Genomic DNA, 20099 nt, shown 5'->3' with positions numbered 1-20099 from the left:
CACAATGCCTCGACAAACATACAGCTATATCCGACCAAATATATTCCATAAATTTTTAATTGAATTCTTTTAGATTTGTTTTTCTTTATTGTTTAATAAAAATCATAATAGTTTAAAAAATTTAAATATTATTTATGTATCCAACTTGGTCTATACTTAGTTGTTGACCAAGGCTGGATATGGTATCCAAATTTTACCTTTTAATACTTCAATAGAAGTATCCAATACTTGGTACTTGCCATGTATCTTTATCCAGGAAACATTCGATATGATACACTGGCATGCTTAGAAATTACGTCCATGATAAATTGGCATATTCATAGACCTTTACAAAAAAAGAAAAGATATCTGCTAGGTAGTTGGAGTAGAACAAAAGGCTAACTTCACTTCATCGTTTGTCTTGATGGTACCTGTGGCTATCTCATATAGAAGACACCGTGCCTAACGCAGCCTTCTGTTAATTTTCTTATGGACAATTCACACATGTGCCCAAATTACCTTTTATGCTTAGAAATTTTCAGAATGTTGAAGCACTGATTTACAAATGCCAATTGCTCTTTATGGAGAGGGTGGAAATATGAGGGCTGCTATCTTTATCATTTTAGCTCTGATCATTCCTGTTATTTTAGGAGGAAGAACATTTTCGGAATAGTGTGATGTTTGATTTGCTGTATGTCCATCCTCTTCATGCATTAGCTGCCCAAATTACCTTTTACTATCGTCTTTGTAACATTGAAGATTCGACATGGCCTATTGACACTGTTTCGAGGTTGGTTATTTGGTATGATTTGGCCAACTTTGCTCTTTTTGGTTATCTCAAACGTCGTTCCATTTTCTGGTTTTTCAGTGGCGGAATGAATGGATTCCTGTGGCTAACTAAGAGGAATGCGTTACGGCAAGTGGTTGCTTCCCCTGTCAGTGGGTTGGGAGACATTACATGATAATCAAGTTTTGTAAGTTCTATTGATTATAAACAATACATATCTATTATCTATCTATTTTTATTATAAATATATGACTTTCATTTGTGAGCTTACTTACTTTCAAATTTGATTTAATTACTTAATTTATATATTTCCGTCAAATTCATAGAAAATCCTTATCATAATGTTATACATTTAAAAAAATTGTTAATATTACTACCATGTATTACTATTAAAAATAAATATTATAAATATATGACTTTTATTGGTAACTTACTATTTTATTATTTTGTTTGTTTTATAATTTGTCATGTTCACGAGGTTCCTTAAATTATTTCTATGTAGTTAATAGGATTATTAATAGAGTACTTAACACAATCAAGCTATTTATTATTTTAATTTTACTTTTAAATTTAATTACTTCAATTTATATATTGACATCAAATTCATAGAAATTACTATCATAAACTTATCTCCATTTATTAATTTTATACATTTCCGTCAAATTCATGGAAAATCCTTATCATAATGTTATACATTTAAAAAAATTGCTAATATTACTAACATATATTACTATTAAAAATAAATATTATAAATATATGACTTTTATTGGTAACTTACTATTTTATCATTTTGATTGTTTTATAATTTGTCATGTTCTTGAAGTTCTTTAAATTATTTCTATATTAGTTTAATAGGATTATTAATAGAGTACTTCATTCAATCAAACTATTTATTATTTTAATTTTACTTTTAAATTTAATTACTTTAGTTTATATATTGACATCAAATTCATAGAAAATCACTATCATAAACTTAACTCAATCAAGCTATTTATTATTTTAACTTTAATTTTACTTTTTTATGAGCTTACTATTTTACCCTTTTATTTGTTTTACAATTTGTCATGTTCATGAGGTTCTTTAAGTCATTTTCTATGTTGGTTTAATATAGTCATTAATAGTGTACTTAACTCAAAGAAGACAATTATTATTTTGATTTTACTTTCAAATTTAATTTAATTACTTAATTTTATACATTTTCGTCAAATTCATGGAAAATCTTTATCATAATGTTGTACATTTTAAAAAAAATTGTTAATATTACTAACATATATTACTATTAGAAATAAATAATAAGTAGTATAAATATATGACTTTTATTGGTAACTTACTATTTTATCATTTTGTTTGTTTTATAATTTGTAATGTTCACGAGGTTCTTTAAATTATTTCTATATTAGTTTAATAGGATTATTAATAGAGTACTTAACTCAATCTAGCTATTTATTAATTTACTTTAATTAATTTACTTTATTTTATATATTAAGATCAAATTCATAGAAAATCACTATCATAAATTTAACTCAATCAAGCTATTTATTATTTTAATTTTAATTTTACTTTTCAATTTAAAATTAATTACTTTAATATTTACATTGACATTAAATTCATAGAAAATCGTTATCATAATATTATAAATTTAAATAATTGTTAATATTATGAACATTAAGGTAATAACTGGAAGAGGAATGGAGATGAGTGTGATTGAAACAACAAATGAGATTGAAACTATATCATCCTAATGACATGATGCACGCAATCATTGTTCGAAAGCTTTCAAAAAAATGACGAATGATGATGACCTTCCTGAATTGCGTCAAACTAAACGAGGACACAATTCTAAGATATAGTCATTTGAAAAGATTTTCAAATATTTTTTATCATAGTGATTAATAAAAAGTTGTTAAAAAATTATTAACTTTATAGCTCTATGTTGATAATATTGATACTAAATATATAAAAATGATATCACAAATATCACGATGTTTGAAGAAGGTGCAAAACCATTCATTGGTTATGTTGTCGAAGAATATATAGGTTATGCATACTTTTAGTCACAAGTGAAAATCTATCACGACTAAAAATATTTTTTCTTAAGAATTATAGTTGATGATTGTCAAAAACTGAAAAATCATTTAATAACAAAACAAATAGTCGAAAAAATAAGATATCAGATAAAAACAATGTAGAAAACCGAGAAAATGTCATGATAAGGAAGCAAAGTACGATCATGTCAGATCTCAGATGAGGATTATAAATGACATAATAGATGTTAAAAACGATCATATACTTGTTGAGTATACTAAAATGGTTATATGCATCTTATAAGAAACTATGACAAATAATTGTTGAGTTGTCAAAATCAACCAAGAAGCATATTGAAAAGTGTGTCAAGTGGATAAGATAACATCTCCGATTCATATAATGTCCATGGTTATGATTTTTTATTTTTCGTGGCTTGGTTTGTTTCAATTGATAAATGCTATTAGCCATGTTTTAATTCATTTAAATATGATCAAAATTTCGTACATATATTTTCAGCAGTTTAGGGTGCAATGTACGTGCACTTTTCTAGTGTATATATATAGTTTAGCAAAAAAGTCAAGTGTATCTGCTTTTGCAGAAACATCACTTATCTTAATCCATCTCAGCATGCTCACCTTCCAAAGCCTCCTGAAGGTGTAATTTTTCCTGCGAAGGTATGTGAAATTATTTTTCTGCTTCTTTACCTTTGGATATGGATTTGTATTAAAGGAGCATTCGCTACGTCAAGTATTATTGTCCTTAAATTATAGTCATAGTTGTTGTTTTATAGGTTGCAGTAGTTACATTAGTTATTTTAAAAAGCATACCTGGCTGACCATTGGTGCTTTTGATCCTTGTAGTATTTGCTTGAAGGAACCATTTATATAGATGATCAATATTCAAATATTTTGATGTCATTTTTTCTTACCTTTCAATAAAAGATGTGACTTCTTAAATGGATCATAACAACTTTTACAGTGCTATAAATATTATACGCCTATATAAGAACACGCATGAAGTACAATGTCTCATTTACAGTATGTTACATGTGGTAAGTTTGAGTTACTTCTTTCTACCATGTATCGACAACTTCTGACAGAAAATAAAGAATTTTAAACTTGTCTGTCTGATCTTTTTCGATAGAATTTGAACATCATTCGTCTAAGAAAAATCTTCTGAAGCTTAAAGGGTTTCGGATATAAAGTTACTGCTAAAACTTTTATGATCTTGAAAAATAGACAATTGGTTTATTTGCTATGGAGGAGAGATCTCCTACACAATAAAAAAAACTAATTTATCTCAATAAAAGATTCATAAAATTTAATTTCCACAACCCCTCCCCCTTCAATCTGGTTTTGAAAGTCAAGCACACCCAGGTTGGATTTTAAGTTTTCGAAGTTATTTCTTGGAAGGGCCTTAGTGAGAATATCAGGATTCCATGATTTGCAGGCACATAAAATAGGTTATGGTACATTCCTCAATCTTTTCTTTGATGAAATGCCTATATATCTCCACATACTTAGTTCGATCGTGTTGCATGAGGCTCTCTTAGTGGAAGGTTAGATATATGACATGTTCAATTTTTCCCCCTGAGCTATAGTCTCATAGTGGAAGGTTAGATATATAACAAGTTCAATGTTCAGATGGGTGTTGAATGGTGTGATAGTAGTTTCCATAGCCGGCATGGGAATGCTAAAGTAAGGGCATTGCCCAAGTGCATATAGCAGCAATTTCCGGAGTAACTGCTTTCCGACTTTGAGATGTATCATTTCAGTGAGTTTCGTTTGCTCTCATGATTGGCCGCATATGTTAATTGCAGGTTTTGAGATCTATTGACATAAAACCTTTCCCTGTCTTATGGCATGAAGACAACAGGGGCAGGAATCAGCTGGGCAAAGACAGGTTAATTGTTATACCTGGATTGTATTGATTAGGTTCCTTACCAAGTCTCGTATCATTTTTGAACAACTACAAATTCTTCAATTTGATCAATCAAGTTCTAAATTTGGTATTTGTGGAAATTTTGAGCTTCTTTTGTCCCATAACTATCTCTGCAAATGAGGAGTGGTGAACTATGTTTTGATTTGAAATGGTAGTATCCTTATTATTCTCATATATTTGTTGGTTTTACTTTGTTTCCCAGAACGCAAGTTTCTGGGGCAATATCCGGTCCCACTTTGGGAGAAGCTGCGTACCGTTTGGTTCAAAACACACTCAATATTAAATCAGAGCAGACGAGTTATCGCAATTTCCGGGAAAATCAAGCAATAAATAGACCAAGGCCAGCTGGACCTCCTGGTTATGAAAGAGTTATTTCTGACGGAACATCTACCCAAAATTCATTAAGTAATCATCATGCAATATATAGGCCAAGAGCAGCTGGGCAATTGGGATTTGAGCAGGATGCTGGTCAATATGGTTATGAACTGGGCTATTATAATGATCCAAATTTTCATGACAGACATTACCTCCCTCGAGGCCCAGCAGTTAGTTCTAAGTATCATGTTTCCCCTAATAATAAGCAAGACTATAGACCAAATGTAGGTTTCAAGCTGCAAGATAGAATTTCATATATAGAGCAGCAACAGGACCTAAGAAATGGCATTTCTGCGTTGTGCATAGAAGGTGGCCCAAAAATGAGACCACCTGCGCCTGCATCTTCCGGAGCTCCAAATTCTAGTCAAGTAACTCATGTACTTCCCCAACTGGTGCCCAACATCGCTCCACTTCCATCACCACCCCCTAAATGGATCACTAGACCTGCAGTTGGGAGTACAGAAATGTATTCCAGACGACAAGATAGTAGTACAGAGCATCATGAAAGACCGGTGAAGAAGATGGTCTACCAGCTCAAATACAAGCCCACGCTGAACCAGTGAACCTCATGGATTCAGAACACCAGCAGTGATAATTGGAATCGAATATGGACGCAACTCCTCCAATTCAAGTAGTTCCAAATGAAACACCAAACAGCTGTTATGGTAGCATCAATCTATGAAAATGCGCTTGCTATCTAAGAGAATTTAAAAGATGAGAACACGAAGTTTGTTTCTGTCTTGTTGCATACAGATTCCAGCTAGAAGTGGTGATTTTTGGATTTTTGAGTTTGCAGATGCAGGTGTGTTTTTATCCCCGATAGATTATTTTATATGGCACAGAGACGTATATGTTTTATTTGTTCGTTGCTGCCACTGTTTCATTGCCAGGGAGTAAAAGATCGACTTCAAACACTTGGTTCTTTTAGACAAAAAACACAGGTTACCTTTATATGTTTTTATTATAAAAGAAACTTGTTCATGTAATATAATCGACATGCAAATACAACACATTGCTACGGTATATTATTGGGTTGGAAATCAATTGGGATTTTGCAATTGTCATTGGGAAGTTCACATTCGTTAGTGGGCATAGAAAATAAATACCTTACTAGATTGTAAACGTTTCGAGGTGTATGCATAATTTGAAATTTGGGTTTCTCACTCGTTTCTTATATCTCAAACTTTACATTTTGCTTCGGCTGCTTACCCTTTCTCGTGGAGTTTCTACCCGCTCGAAGAATGTCAGTGTATCATTGATACGATCGCATTTCTTTAATTGTAAATTAATATCCTATGAATAAAATATTTCCGTTAAGAAATTCCGACGGAGGACAGACAGCTTCACAGAATCCGCAAGTATTTATGAATTGAAAAAGGACGCAACTCCTCCAATTCTAGTTATAGATCTGATTTTCACGATAAGCCAAGAGAAGGTTGCTGATAATGCGATGGTAGATCCCGATTTCATGTGCTAAACCTTTTATAAATCAGATCTGGCTATGGAGAAACTCCACGAGATGAATAACAAATGGAGCAAATCACTCGACTATCTTGATGCAAGGTAAAGTTCAACAGATACACACAAAACCCGGATCTGTTGCATGTTATCATATCAATTTGAAGTGATGACTAGTCAAGTCATCGGATTAGCATTTTCTTTTGGGTCTTTTTGGGTTTAAAACAATACCTCCAACGTGAATTTCAACTCCTTCACCATTGGCTCTTGATATTGAGGTTAGTTTTGAGAATAAATTTCAAATTTATAGGCTTCTTGCACATTTTGTTTTCGGTTTTTTTTTAAAGACTTTCATTTGTTAAAATAAGATAATCGTTAGTGTTGGAGTCTGTTTTATTATTATTATTTTGCAAGTATTAGGTTATTTATCTATAAAAAAAATAGGTGATAACTAAAAGTTTCTTTTTTTTAAAAAAAAACTTTATTTATCATTCTTCATCACTGAAGTTTGAATGGTTGATAGGATAAAACTACATATAGTTTAACGGGATAAAAAAATATTTCAGGCCTTTTCCAGTTTGGCAAAAACTTGTGTGAGACGGTCTCACGGGTCATATTTGTGAGACGGATCTCTTATTTGGGCCACCCATGAAAAGTATTACTTTTTATGCTAAGAGTATTACTTTTTATTGTGAATATGGATAGGGTTGACCCGTCTCACAGATTATGATCCGTGAGACGGTCTCACATGAGACTCACTCTTCCAGTTTTGGGTAAATTAGGAGGCAAACAAGTAAAGAAAAAGGATTTTGCCAATCTATAAAGTGTCTCATTCCAAGCCCCAAGCTTATTGATGCCATCTCAAAAGATAAAAGTATTATATGAGATGATCTCACGGATGACAACGAGTTGATTCAATCTATACTAACGATGAAAAATAATATTTTTGACTATAAAAATTAATGATTTTTCATGAAACAAAAAATCGACCCGTGAAATATCCATGTATAAGAGAGTTTTTGTGAAAGATCAAAGGGTACACATGCCTATCGGATCAATGTTTTGACAGTTTAAAAGTTTCTAGAATAGTACAATATCACGATTAGAAGATCCAACAGAATAGTACAATATCACGATTGCTACCGCCCATCACGCTTAGTAATTTGCACTTGAAAGTGGTTAAGGAAATACATTAGTCGCTATTAAGGAAATACATTAGTCGTGGCCCATCACGCTTGGTAATATAACAGACGAGATTTCGAATCTTTAGTTGAAATTTCAAGACATTTTTCAAACGTTTATGAAATGTAAGCATGATTATCTGGAAGGGCCACGACGCGGCCGTAACACTTCCGGGACTGGAAACGGGAACGGTCACCGACGTTCAAAGTTCCAAGGCAAATCGGTGATTGCTTTGTAGCGTTGGTCTTCGACGTTATAGCGACGCTTTAACGGTGGAACGAAACGGTAGCGGTCAGAACGGAACGTGAAAGTGCTAACTTGATGTACAATCTTCAGCAAGGCTCGCCTGAATCCACCTGATCAGAAGATTGTCTTTGTCTTTTTAACCCAGGCTTTTTAATCATAAACTGTATTTGATGAAACTTCCCATTATTATTCTTGAATATTTATGTTTTGGGTAGAATTCAGGTTGTTGTTGCATCAAGGAATTGGGTTTTGGGATCGGAATGAGTTTAGAATAAGATTAGGTTGTTTTTTTTTTCTGATTTGATTTTGAAAACTTTCTTGAATACCTAAATGAGTTCAGTCCTTCAGTTACCTAAATGAGTTCTGGTACACATGAATTAGACATCGTGCATTTGATTATGGGTCGTCTCAAGATATTAGTGATAGATACAATGAATCTTCATCATCTATATGGCGTGATGTTGAACGTCATGGTCTCAAGTATAGATCTTCAAGTACAGCTGATAGTTCTAGTGGGTATCGTGGATTTGGATACTATAATCGTCGTGATGAAACACTATTACAAAATCAATATCACAGTCTAATGATCTTTCGTCATCTCAATCTAATAAATATCCCTATGGACAATTACATCAATATCCAAATGTTCGAAATCAATTTAATCAACAGGATACTCATGGAGAATATAACAATGATTTCGCTCATCCACATCACTATTCATGGTATTAGTTTTGATAAGTTATAATTTTTAGTGTGTATTTCTTATTGTGATATTATTGTAAAATTGTTTGTATTTATATATTAATTTTTAATAATTCATATATTTTATGTTTTAGTATAATGTAATTTATATTTATTTTTTTACTAATTTTTTTGAATTTATTAAATTTTTTTATACTACCGTTCATCGACATAACATTGAAAGTGGAACGATAGTTGTCGTTCCAAGCACAGCAACTATTCCGACGAAACATGAATGTAAGTACCAATAAAGGCATGGGCAATGATGTTATGTTATCTTCTTCACTCTACTTGCTTATTACATTAATGTTTTGCTGGCAGAAAAAAATTAACATGGTCCTGCGATGTATATTAAATTTAATGAACACATTATTGAATAAAATAACCAGACAAAAAGAGAGCAAATGCAAGAAGCAAACTACCATATATGAGGACAGCTTTCTGACCCGAAGTAAGCGCATTAGCCCCCAATCCGAACTGCTGATTCTGAGCAAACCCCGCGATTTCCATGCGCTTACTCTCGAAGAAACTCTGCGAAGCACCGCAAGTGGGGCATCTCCAATCATCCGGAAGCCGATCGAATGGCAAACCAGGTGGAATCGGATACGAAGGGTCCCCAATACCCTCGTCGTATTTGTACCCACAAGATCTGCATTCGTAAATCCCAGTGTTTATCACAGCAAATTTCTCCTCCTGTCTTCTCTTGTCGGCTTTTGGCGCTTCTTCTGAAATGGATTTGTCTTCATTGGACACATCGGTGGATTTGATCCAAGTAGTGGAGATTATAATGGGTCTCCGAGGCTTGAAAAACGCGGGTGTTTTGAATAGTGTTTGAGGCTGAGTGTTGTGCAGATTAAAGAGTGTAAATGGGTGTCTGGTTGTTGCGGAAGCCATCTCCTTGTTGATTTTCTGTTCTGTTCTGTTCTGTTCTATATCCTATCCTTTCCGAGCAATAAATGATTTTGATGTGTGGTTGCAAATCGCTTGAGGAAATTAAATAAACAATCCAATCCCTCTTGGATGGATGGATGGATAAATCGAATATTCCAATACAACATTTTCGTAGCAAATTCCTGATTTTAACACTTTTAATTACAAATTAAACCTTCTTTAACTTAATGAGCAGCCAATAAAAATTGAATGTCACTGCTGCTTTTCATTGTTAACAATTGAGACCTATAAATGTAAGATTTTTAATCATAAAATGATTATCCAAATGAATCTAACAGTTAGATGTAATGTTACCTTGGCATCATTTCGATGCACACAATGGTCTTCTTCATTTGTTTTTGTGATTGATGTTAAACTATTAGTACATGTTTCATACCATTGGCATTATCTATTTTTTACATATTGTACAATTACGCTAAAGGAACATGTGTTCAATAACTAATATTGAAGTAGAGATGTCAAAATAAGCCAACTAACATCGACCGGCCACAATCCGTCGTCAAACTGGTCGGTGCGGCATGGTCCACCATTTGATGTGTTGGAAAATCTCAATTCAACTCAATCTACCTCAAGCCTAACCCACAACTTTTTTTAAAAAAAAAAGGTGTAAAAGACAAAATTAATATTGTCTATAAAGAATAATTTGGAAAACCAAACAAATTTTTAAAAGTATGTTGTTATTATAGGTTTTATGAATTAAAAATTAAGCAAGGAAGTTAAGAAAACTCGAAACGATAGCTCTGGAGCTAAAGGATAAACTTGAGCTCCAAATGCGCATAGGAGTGCTGCATAGAAGAAAATTATGTGCAGCAAGGTTCGGGCTAATGGCCACCCCTAGCGCACCAAAGGCTGCCTGGAGTTCTCCAGGTAGTAAGATCAGCGTTTTGGTTTCCCCAGCGTCCCTGACAGTTTGCTTCACGAGAAGTTGTGATGTATTTTCAAGCTATCTGACATTATTTTACCTAAATGATTATTTTGGTGATCCATTCAAGTCTCTTGACCTAAGAGACACCCCAAATAAAGAATGGACATGTCATGTGGTTATGACTTTCTCAAAAGGTTGTGATCCTTAGTTGCAACCTTTGAATTAGTATAAATAATGCCTCGTCCGTCCATTCATTTAATTGATGAGAAATAATTCTTATGCACTCATATTTTCTCTGCTCTATCTTGAGAGCTCTCTACATATATTTTGTTCGTCGATAACTGGAGAATCAGTGTGCTGCATTCTCTAGATCCGAATCGTTGTATCTTAGAGACGATTGCTTTCAAATTGTAAGCACATTGATATGGGGCAATTTGTCTTGTAGAGAGAAAAAATATAATTTTTGCCTCGACTATTGCTGCTCAGAATTTGGAAAGATCACAAAGACAATTTTTTTTTCCTTTCTTCTTTTATTCTTGAAGATGTCAATTGTATCTTTCACTCCAATGGCCACTACTCCTGTACATAGAGAAAAACCGTCCAAGTTCATTGGTGCTGATTTCAAACGTTGGCAACAAAATATATTTTTATCTCTGAATACACTCGGCCTCTCTAGATTTCTGAAGTAGGACCCCCATGTCGTTACTGATGGCAATACAGACACACAACGAAGAACTGTTGATGATGTTTGGAACAACAGCGATTTACTGTGCAGAAACTACATACTGAACGAGCTCAATGATACATTGTACAATGTCTACAACACTATGGCGACTGCCAAGGAGTTGTGGGAATTTTGGAAAATAAATGCAAGAAAATGGACACGTGAATCAAAAAGTTTGTTGTCGGTAAATTTTTGATTTTAAGATAATTGATTCAAAAAACGTGATAAGCCTGGTGCAGAAACTTGAAATCATTCTTCACGAATTACTGGTGAAAGAAATGATTTTGAATGAACCATTACAAGTGGCCAGCCATCATTAAGAAATTGTCGCCTTCATGGAAATACTTCAAGAACTGCCTCAAGCATAAGCCCAAGAAGTTAAAACTTGAATAATTGATTGTGAGATTTTGGATTTAGGAAGACAACCGGAACTCCAAAGTCGAGAAAATCGAATATGGAATCGAGGCAAAGGAAAATCTAGCAGAATCTAGTACTAGCCATAAAAGAAGACGTCAACACAATGATCAGCATCATGTGAAAGCCAAGAAATTTAAAGGAGTTTGCTACAACTGTGGCAAAAAAAAACCACGTGGACAATAATTGCCTTTGTCTAAAGAAAAACATTAAGAAATGGCAAAAAGGCAAGCCAATATAGTTGAGGACCAGTCTCTACCGATAAACATGTCACAACTCAAATTGAAAACAAATTGTTTATGGGAAATTCTTCAACTTCCAACATTGTAGGACTTGGAAAGGTGGTGATCAAATTGACTTATGGCAAATATCTGACGCTTAAGGACGTGTGGCATATCCCTGACATCTGCAAGAATTTGGTATCCAACTCCCTATTGAGTAAGGTCGGGTTTAAGATAGTATTCGAATCAAAAACGTTTTTATTAACCAAAAATTATGTATTTGTACGCAAAGAGAACGAAGAGAATGAGCTCTTTAAAACAAATGCACTGAATTTTTTACGCCAAGAGGCGAAAAATAAAGTTATGAATTCTGCTTACTTGACTGAATGTTCTAATCTATGGCATGGAAGACTATGTTGGATCGGGAAAATCCTCTAAAAACGTGATGAGCTGTAGTAGCTCGTGTTCTAAGAATGTTTACATCGATGAATTAGATCGAGTTTGAAATTAAATCAAGCGGAAAATACTCGAAGTAATCCTTCATTAAGAAAACTGATCGGTTAAAGCTTTTAATCTTGTGTAACTAATTAACTGGAGATAAGGGGGATGAGTTCTCGCATGTATCAATTCAGTTATGGTGAGAACTGAACTGATAGACACTCGAACTGATCAAGTAAGTTTAAAGCTAGGGGTTAATAGTTAGAGTACACAAGATATATTTATGGATGTTCGGAGACTTCAATTGCTCCTACGTCACCCATTCTACCTCCTCGTGTAGGATACACTAAAAGACTTTGATTAATTAAATCAAGTGTAATAACCCACCAAACTGAGAACTTACCCACTGCCTAACTGAACTTCTAGTCTAGACTGAAAGCAGCACCTTCCAGCCAACACTTCTTTAACGTCTATGTGAGAAAGACTACATACACAAGTTTATTATCTTTGTGCAAGAATGTATTTGAGTGGTGGTGAGTGTGTGAGTGAGAACTGATCTCTGAAAACTACCCGAAAAGTGTTCTCACACATTGAGGGAAATAGATTTTTAATCTAAACTGATAACACATTGAAGTGTTCTCTTTGGTCTGTTTGCTTCTCTCTTGTAAGCTGATATGCAATATGCGTGCCCTTCTTCTTTTCACTTATCAATTCTCATCATGTTTCTTCACTGAGCTTCGGCTTCTATTCATAGGCGTTTGGCTGAACGTACAGTGAGACTCAATTATTGTGAACATTGCATTTTGAATATGTTCCTCGAAATCCATTCCGGAACTTTTGGCTTTAAGCTCTAATGCAACGTCTTTTATTGTACCTAGATCATACAGTAGATTTTGTACCTTTGTGCACAGCTGGATTCCACTAGAATACAAAGCTTGTCTTGATCTGCAACTGATTGGCTCTGACTGATGCTATGAACTGGTCATCTGAACTGATCTTCAGTTGGGCTGGCGAAATCAGTTGACTCGTCAGTTGAACTGATTGCACTCTTTAAGTTGAACTGGTCAGCTGAGCTCTTCATCAGTTGAACACTTCATCAGCTTGTCGGGCTTCTAAAGATCTCCTGCTGAACCTACGTCACCCATTATACCTCCTCGGGTAGGATACACTAGAAGACTTTGATTAATTACAGCAAGTTTAATAACCCAACCAACTTAGGACTTACCCACTGCCTAACTGAACTCCTAGTATAGACTTAAGGCATCACCTTCCAGCCAACACTTCTTTAACGTTTATGTGAGAAAGACTACATACACAAGTTTATTGTCTTTGTGCAAGACTGTATTTGAGTGGTGGTGAGTGTGTGTGTGTGTGTGAGAACTGATCTCTGAAAACTACCCGAAAAGTGTTCTCACACACTGAGGGAAATAGGCTTTTAATCTAAGTTGATAATACATTGAAGTGTTCCTTTTGGGTTGTTTGTTTCTCTCTTATAAGCTGATATGCAATATTTGTGCCCTTCTTCTTTCACTTATCAATTCTCATCATGTTTCTTCACTGAGCTTCGGCTTTTATTTATAGGCGTTTGGCTGAACGTACAGTGAATCTGTTCCTCGAAATCTATTCCGGAATTTTTGGCTTTAAGCTCTGATGCAACGTCTCTTATTGTACCTAGATCATACAATAGCTTTTGTACCTTTGTGCACATCTGGATTCCATTAGAATACAAAGCTTGTCTTGATCTGCAACTGATTGGTTCTGACTGATGCTCTGAACCGGTCATCTGAACTGATCTTCAGTTGGGCTGGCGAAATCAGTTGACTCGTCAGTTGAACTGATTTCACTCTTTCAGTTGAACTGGTCAGCTGGGCTCTTCATCAGTTGAACACTTCATCAGCTGGCCGGGCTTCTAAAGATCTCCTGCTGAACCACACATCAGTTGGACAATCTGTGGAACTATTCGTTTACATTTCAGTTCCACTGGTTCAGCTTGTGCGATCATTTGGACGTCCTCAGTCTGTGATTTTGACAGCTCGTAACTGATCTCAGCTCCAGTTTTGACTCGATAACTGATCAGTTCAAAACTTGATCAGTTCAAGCTACCTACGCACTTAGTTAAATACATTAGAAACAAAATTACAAGTTTTATTAATATCAAAATCAAGATTGCGAACATGGAATGTTCCAACATACTATGACACATTAATTCCAACACCTTGCAAAGACTTGTGAATTTAAATCTCATATCATTTACCAAACCTAAACTTAGCAATATTTCAAAATAACATAACTCTAGCATCCTCTCAAAACCACTCAAAAGCATCATAAAAGTCGTAAAATATTTATCATAAACTTAATGTAAATGCGGAAAACTAGTGCTGGTTCTCGGGTTGTGTGCACCTTCAGTCCAGCAAGAACAACCATCAAGTCCCTCAACAACATCAATATCATGCACAGGTCGGGTTCTCTCAAAGCATGGCACACATAATAGACCGACCTCTGATATGTTCCTTCTTCTTGAATAAAGACTGAACTAACAGCACAATCCGTGGCCGATAGATCAGCAATTTTTCTCCCAACCTAGGCTTTACCAAGACTCGCAGTCCGGATAAATGTTTCTTTAATTCCTGGAAGGCCTGCTCGGCCTTGTCATCCCAACCATACCTTTGAGCTTTTCTTAGAATTTGAAAAAATGGGTAGCTCCAGTGTGCTGATAAGAAAATGAAGCGAGACAGGGCAGCAATTCTCCCGGTCAATTTTTGCATTTCTTTTACTAACCGAGGAGATGTCATCTCGGAGATGGCTCTGACCTTCTCAGGATTAACTTCTATCCCTCTTTCCATTACCATAAAGCCCAAGAACTTTCCACTCCGGACCCCAAAAGTGCATTTGGATGGATTCAACTTTATCCCATATTTCATCAAGGTTGAGAAAGTTTCCTCGAGATCAGAAATAAGAGATGTTGTCTTCTCTGATTTAACCAGAATATCATCCACATAGACTTCAACGTTCCTCTCTTCTTGCTCTTGAAAGATCTTATCCATTAAACGTTGATATGTGACTCTTGGATTCTTTAAACCAAACGGCATAACAGTGTAACAAAAAGTACCACCAGAAGTTAAAAAGATAACATTTTCATGCTCATCTTTGGTTAGGGGAATTTGATGATACCCAATAGGAATCCATAAAGATCAGCAATTCACAACAAAAGTAGAATCTACTAGCTGATCAATCCTCGCGCAGATGATAACAATCTTTGGGGCATGCTTTGTTCATATCTCTGAAATCAACACACGTTCTCCATTTATCCGTAGCCTTCTAGACCAGCACCACATTTGAAAGCCAAGTTGGGAATTGAACTTCCCGAATCTGGCCAGCTTTCAAAAGCTCTTTCACTTGGTCTGCAATTATTTTATCTTTTTCTGGTCCAAAATGCCACTTCTTTTGTACTACCGGCCGAGCATTTGGCAGGTATTCAACTTGTGCTCGGCTACATAGGCTGTGATGCCCACAAGTTATGTCGGGGACCAGGCGAAAACATTCACATTCCTTTTTAAGCACTCCAACAATTGTGTCCGGGTGGAAAGATCCAGATCCCGGCCGAGCATTTCTTCATGTTCTTCTTCTACGATGGCCTGCACTTCTTCTACCACACTAACCTCCCCTCCCCACCCTTGGTTATCACCACCCCCTCCTGGTTTTCTTCTTCTCAATTCGGATTGTCTCTGCTTAACATTTTTGAGAAGAAGGCAAATTATCTCGCACATCCCCGATCTTTCCCTTCACTGGGAACTTTATTTTCTGATGATAGGTGGAAGCTACTGACTTGAAGGCATTCATAGCTAGCCTCCCTAGTATAACATTGTAAGAAGATGGTGCGTTGACCAAAGTGAAAATGGCCATTACTGACTTCCTTAGCTCCCCAGATCCCATAGTTATGGGGAACATAATTTATCCTCGGATGACCGGCAAACCCATAGAGTGTTGTCTCCACAGGCTCTAAACCGTGATTCTTCAGATCCAGAGCTTCTTGAAATAAAACATTTACAGAGCTACCTGTATCGACAAACACCATTCTGATGTCATAATTGGCAATCTTGAAATGGATGACCAGTGCATCATTATGAGGTAGGCATATGCCCTGTAAATCCTGGGGCCCAAAGCTAATAGTTGGCTTCTCCTCTCTTTTGGAATTGTCTACTCCCAAAATTTCTCTTCGGCTCCAAGCTTTACTCACCCTGTTGAAGTCCCCGTCTATAGATCCTCTTGAAATCATTTTTATCACCCCAAGTTGGGGAATTTCCTTCAATCTTTATCCTCCCAGGCCCTTCCTGATGTATGAGCCTTTCTCTAGTACCTGAGACCGGTCTGGAACTTGGAACCCGGGCTGGAAAAATAGTGTAGGACTGAGTTCTTACTGTTTTACCAAAAGCTATAGTTGGTGGTAATGGTGAAATTCAAATCTTTTAAACCGTACAACAGCTCAAGCACCACGATTCAATCACTCTTCCAGCAGAGACAATTATTGCACCCAACAACTTCTCCCAATTATTACACTCCTTGCAATCAATGAGAATCAAACTCATGACCTTGGCTCTGATAACAATTGTAGGACCGAGTGCTTACCGTTTTACTAAAAGTTATAGCTGGTAGTAATGGTGTAACTCAAATCTTTTAAATCTCACAACAGCTCAAGCACCACTGTTCAATCACTCTTCCAGCAGAGATAATTATTGCACCCAACAAGTAGGTCACGAGTTCCGGGGTGCCCAGGGGGGTCCTTAACTTTCTTAGATGCTGCTTTGAATTCTTCAGGACTCTTCCATGGGTATTCTCTCGTTAGTTGCCTGCATTCGCTAGTGTCATGATAATACTCTTTATGGAATGAACAAAATTTCTTACCAACTCCCTAAACAGGGGGAGGCAGATGCGTTGGAATATCACCCTCCTTCTCATCACAAAGATGAACATCCCGGCTCTTTGAATTATTTATGAGGGTGTAATGAGAGAAATGCCCCAAAGGAATTTTTTTAGAGACTCGTTCTTCTGGCCTCCCCGACTTCTCCCCTTTTTCTCTTCTCCCAGCCTCTCTCTTTTGTTTTTGCGCCTCCTCCATGTTGATATATTTCTCTGCCTAGGAAAACAACTCCTCAAAATCACTGGGTAATCTCTTCATTAATGACCTGAAGAAATCACCTTCTTGCAACCCCTGAGTGAAGACAGTAGTTTTTGTCTCGGGGACATAGGATGGTACTTCCAGTGCCGCTCTGTTAAATTTGTGGATGTAACCTCGTAGTGACTCATCTCGTCCCTGTTTGACTTCAAACAGGCTGAAAGCAGTGTTCTTGTATCTCGTACACTACTGAAATGATGGAAAAAGACTCTCTTGAAATCTTCAAAACTTCATATACTCCGGGGCTCCAATATGTCGAACCATCGTTGGGCAGAAGATACCAATGTGGTTAAAAAGGCCTTGCACTTAATTTCATCGCCCTAACAGTGCAACATGGCCATATTATCGAATCGAGTCAAGTGTTCCTCTATACCAGAATTTCCATTGTATTCCCTGATGTTCGCCGACTTGAAATGGGTGGGCAAAGGCTCATTAATAATGCGGGCAGAGAAAGGGCATCCTCTCAGCTGGGCTCAGGGAACATACGAAGATCCAGCTTGCCCTTCTAGCTTCTTAAATTTTTTCTTAAGTCTTCTAGCTCCTCGGCCATAGTGGGGGCCTTAGAGTATTCTGGCGAGCCTTCTGCTTCTTCATTTTTTCCTAGAGAGGGAGACTTGTCTCCTGCCCATTCCTTACGCTGTGCCTATTTGTCACCAGGGGGTAACTTTTCCACTACAGCTTTCTGGACAGCTACTGCTATGATTTGGGTGAGTTTCTCTTGATTTAATACAAAGGTTGGTTGAAGCTGACCTTATTGAGGGACTTCCAAGTCAGAGGGCTCCTTCGCGGCATTATCCTTTCTTGTGGATTTTCTTTTGGAAACCATGATCAACGTCTTAGATCGAGACTTCCCATGGACGGTGCCAATGATGATGACGGGTGAATCGAGTGCGGGCTTAGTGGGCGACTACACCGGGTCGGGTTGATGAGCAGAAGATAGTTGCCCGGGCACCTAGACCTGCACTCTCAAGGAAGAAAGAACGTTAATGGGCGCCGAAAGATTCTCTGGCGTGATCACTCCGACGCTCAAGTCAATGAAATGATTTTTTTAGAGAATCTTGTAGTAAATGTTGTAGGTAATATGTAGGTGAATGAATGAATACTCCTTTAAAGTTTGAGAAAACCTGATATTTATGACAAGGAATTCAATGATGACCTTATTATCAACGCCCACATACTAATTATGGCAAGATGGTTGCAAATACCCTACTTTCTGACAACTTCTCTGACATGCCAAATCCCTATGATTCTGACAGAAATGATTTCCAAATATAAAGTATCTCATACTTGTGCACTCGAGTGCGGTACTACTATCGAGGTAGCCCAGGTAGAAAGCCATCACCCGGGAGCTTGTCTGGAATTCCAGGCTTCTGGTAGCCCGAGGTATATGCCTGGCTGCTAGTAGCCTGGGGAGATGATGTATCGAGAATATATTTTCCCGGTTATCTGTCAGATTGGCCCAAAACTTCTCCTAACATGATCCATGACCCGGGATCATCTGATATGGATTCCGAATAGTCCTGGCATGTTTTTTACAAGTGAAATCCAAAGAATTATGTGTTGACTTCATTGTTATGATAACACATGACTTCGATGTAATACTTGGAATGGATGGGCTTTCCAAGTATCAAGCTACAATATATTGTGGCATGAAGACAGTGAGATTTGCACCAATAGGGATAGAGCCATTTATAGTGGAGAGCACTGGTAAGTCCTTGTCACCATCTGTTATGAAGGCCAAGAAAATGATTCATAAAGGATGTTCGGGATTTATTGCTACAGTAGCCCTTTAGGAACATCCTATATCAAAGCTGAAGGATACATAAATTTTGTGTGCATTCTCAGAGGTATTTACAGATGAAATAACAGGTTTGCCTCTAGACCGAGAATAGAGTTTACGATTGATGTGGTACTTGGCACAAATCTCATTTCTAAGACCCCTTACCGTATGGCCCCAATTGAAATGAAAGAATTGAAAGATCAATTACAAGAGTTATTTGATAAGAGGCTTATTTGACTGAGTTTCTCCCATGGGGCGCACCAATATTTTTGTGAATAAATAGGATGGCACCCTTCGATTATGCATTGATTATAGAGAGTTAAACAAGGTAACTATCAAGAACAAGTATCCACTTTCCAGAATTGATGATCTATTTGATTAGTTACAATGAGCTGCAACATTTTCCGAGGTTGATTTGTATGTGGGCTATCACCAATTGAAAGTAAAAGGAGATGAAATATCAAAGACTGTCTTTCGAACCAGGTATGAGCATTATGAATTTCTTGTAATGTCATTTGGACTGACGAATGCACCAACTTCTTTATGGATTTGATGAATAGAATCTTCCAGACCTTTTTAGACAAGTTTGTGATTGTGTTCATAGATTATATCCTCATTTATTCATGAAAAACGGATGAGAATCGATAAAATCTGTGGCTGGTGTTGCAGACTTTGAAATATAAGCAATTGTATGCAAAATGGAAGAAATGCGAGTTTTTGGCTCAAACACGTGGCGCTTTGAGGTGGTATCATATAATTTCAAAAAAAGATGTATCTATTGATCAAAGTAAGATTGAAT

At 36.2% G+C, this 20099-nt stretch overlaps 2 protein-coding genes across 2 annotated transcripts in view; one reads left to right on the top strand and one right to left on the bottom strand.

Moving 5' to 3' along the window:
* The window catches only part of LOC140842074 (5'-3' exoribonuclease 4), a 48011-nt gene extending 41823 nt beyond the window's left edge, over positions 1-6188 (top strand). Inside the window, 6 exon segments of the mRNA XM_073209893.1 lie at positions 630-769; positions 848-938; positions 940-953; positions 3390-3465; positions 4611-4693; positions 4935-6188. Of these exon segments, the coding sequence (XP_073065994.1) occupies positions 630-769; positions 848-938; positions 940-953; positions 3390-3465; positions 4611-4693; positions 4935-5670 (1140 nt within the window). The 3' untranslated portion in view covers positions 5671-6188.
* A 2794-nt stretch (positions 6189-8982) lies between these two features.
* LOC140840648 (uncharacterized) lies at positions 8983-9711 on the bottom strand. The gene has a single exon (XM_073207827.1). It carries the CDS (start codon positions 9626-9628, stop codon positions 9104-9106), a length of 525 nt encoding a protein of 174 aa, XP_073063928.1. The 5' UTR covers positions 9629-9711; the 3' UTR covers positions 8983-9103.
* Positions 9712-20099: the final 10388 nt, after the last annotated feature.

Source organism: Primulina eburnea, chromosome 9, assembly GCF_022965805.1.
Source record: "Primulina eburnea isolate SZY01 chromosome 9, ASM2296580v1, whole genome shotgun sequence".
In the NCBI taxonomy this organism is placed as follows: Eukaryota; Viridiplantae; Streptophyta; class Magnoliopsida; order Lamiales; family Gesneriaceae; genus Primulina; species Primulina eburnea.
This window is presented reverse-complemented; position numbering and strand designations above follow the sequence as displayed.

Bases quoted from the DNA above. Each gene is read 5' to 3' on its own strand.
- LOC140840648 (XM_073207827.1), bottom strand. From the start codon at position 9,628: ATGGCTTCCGCAACAACCAGACACCCATTTACACTCTTTAATCTGCAC.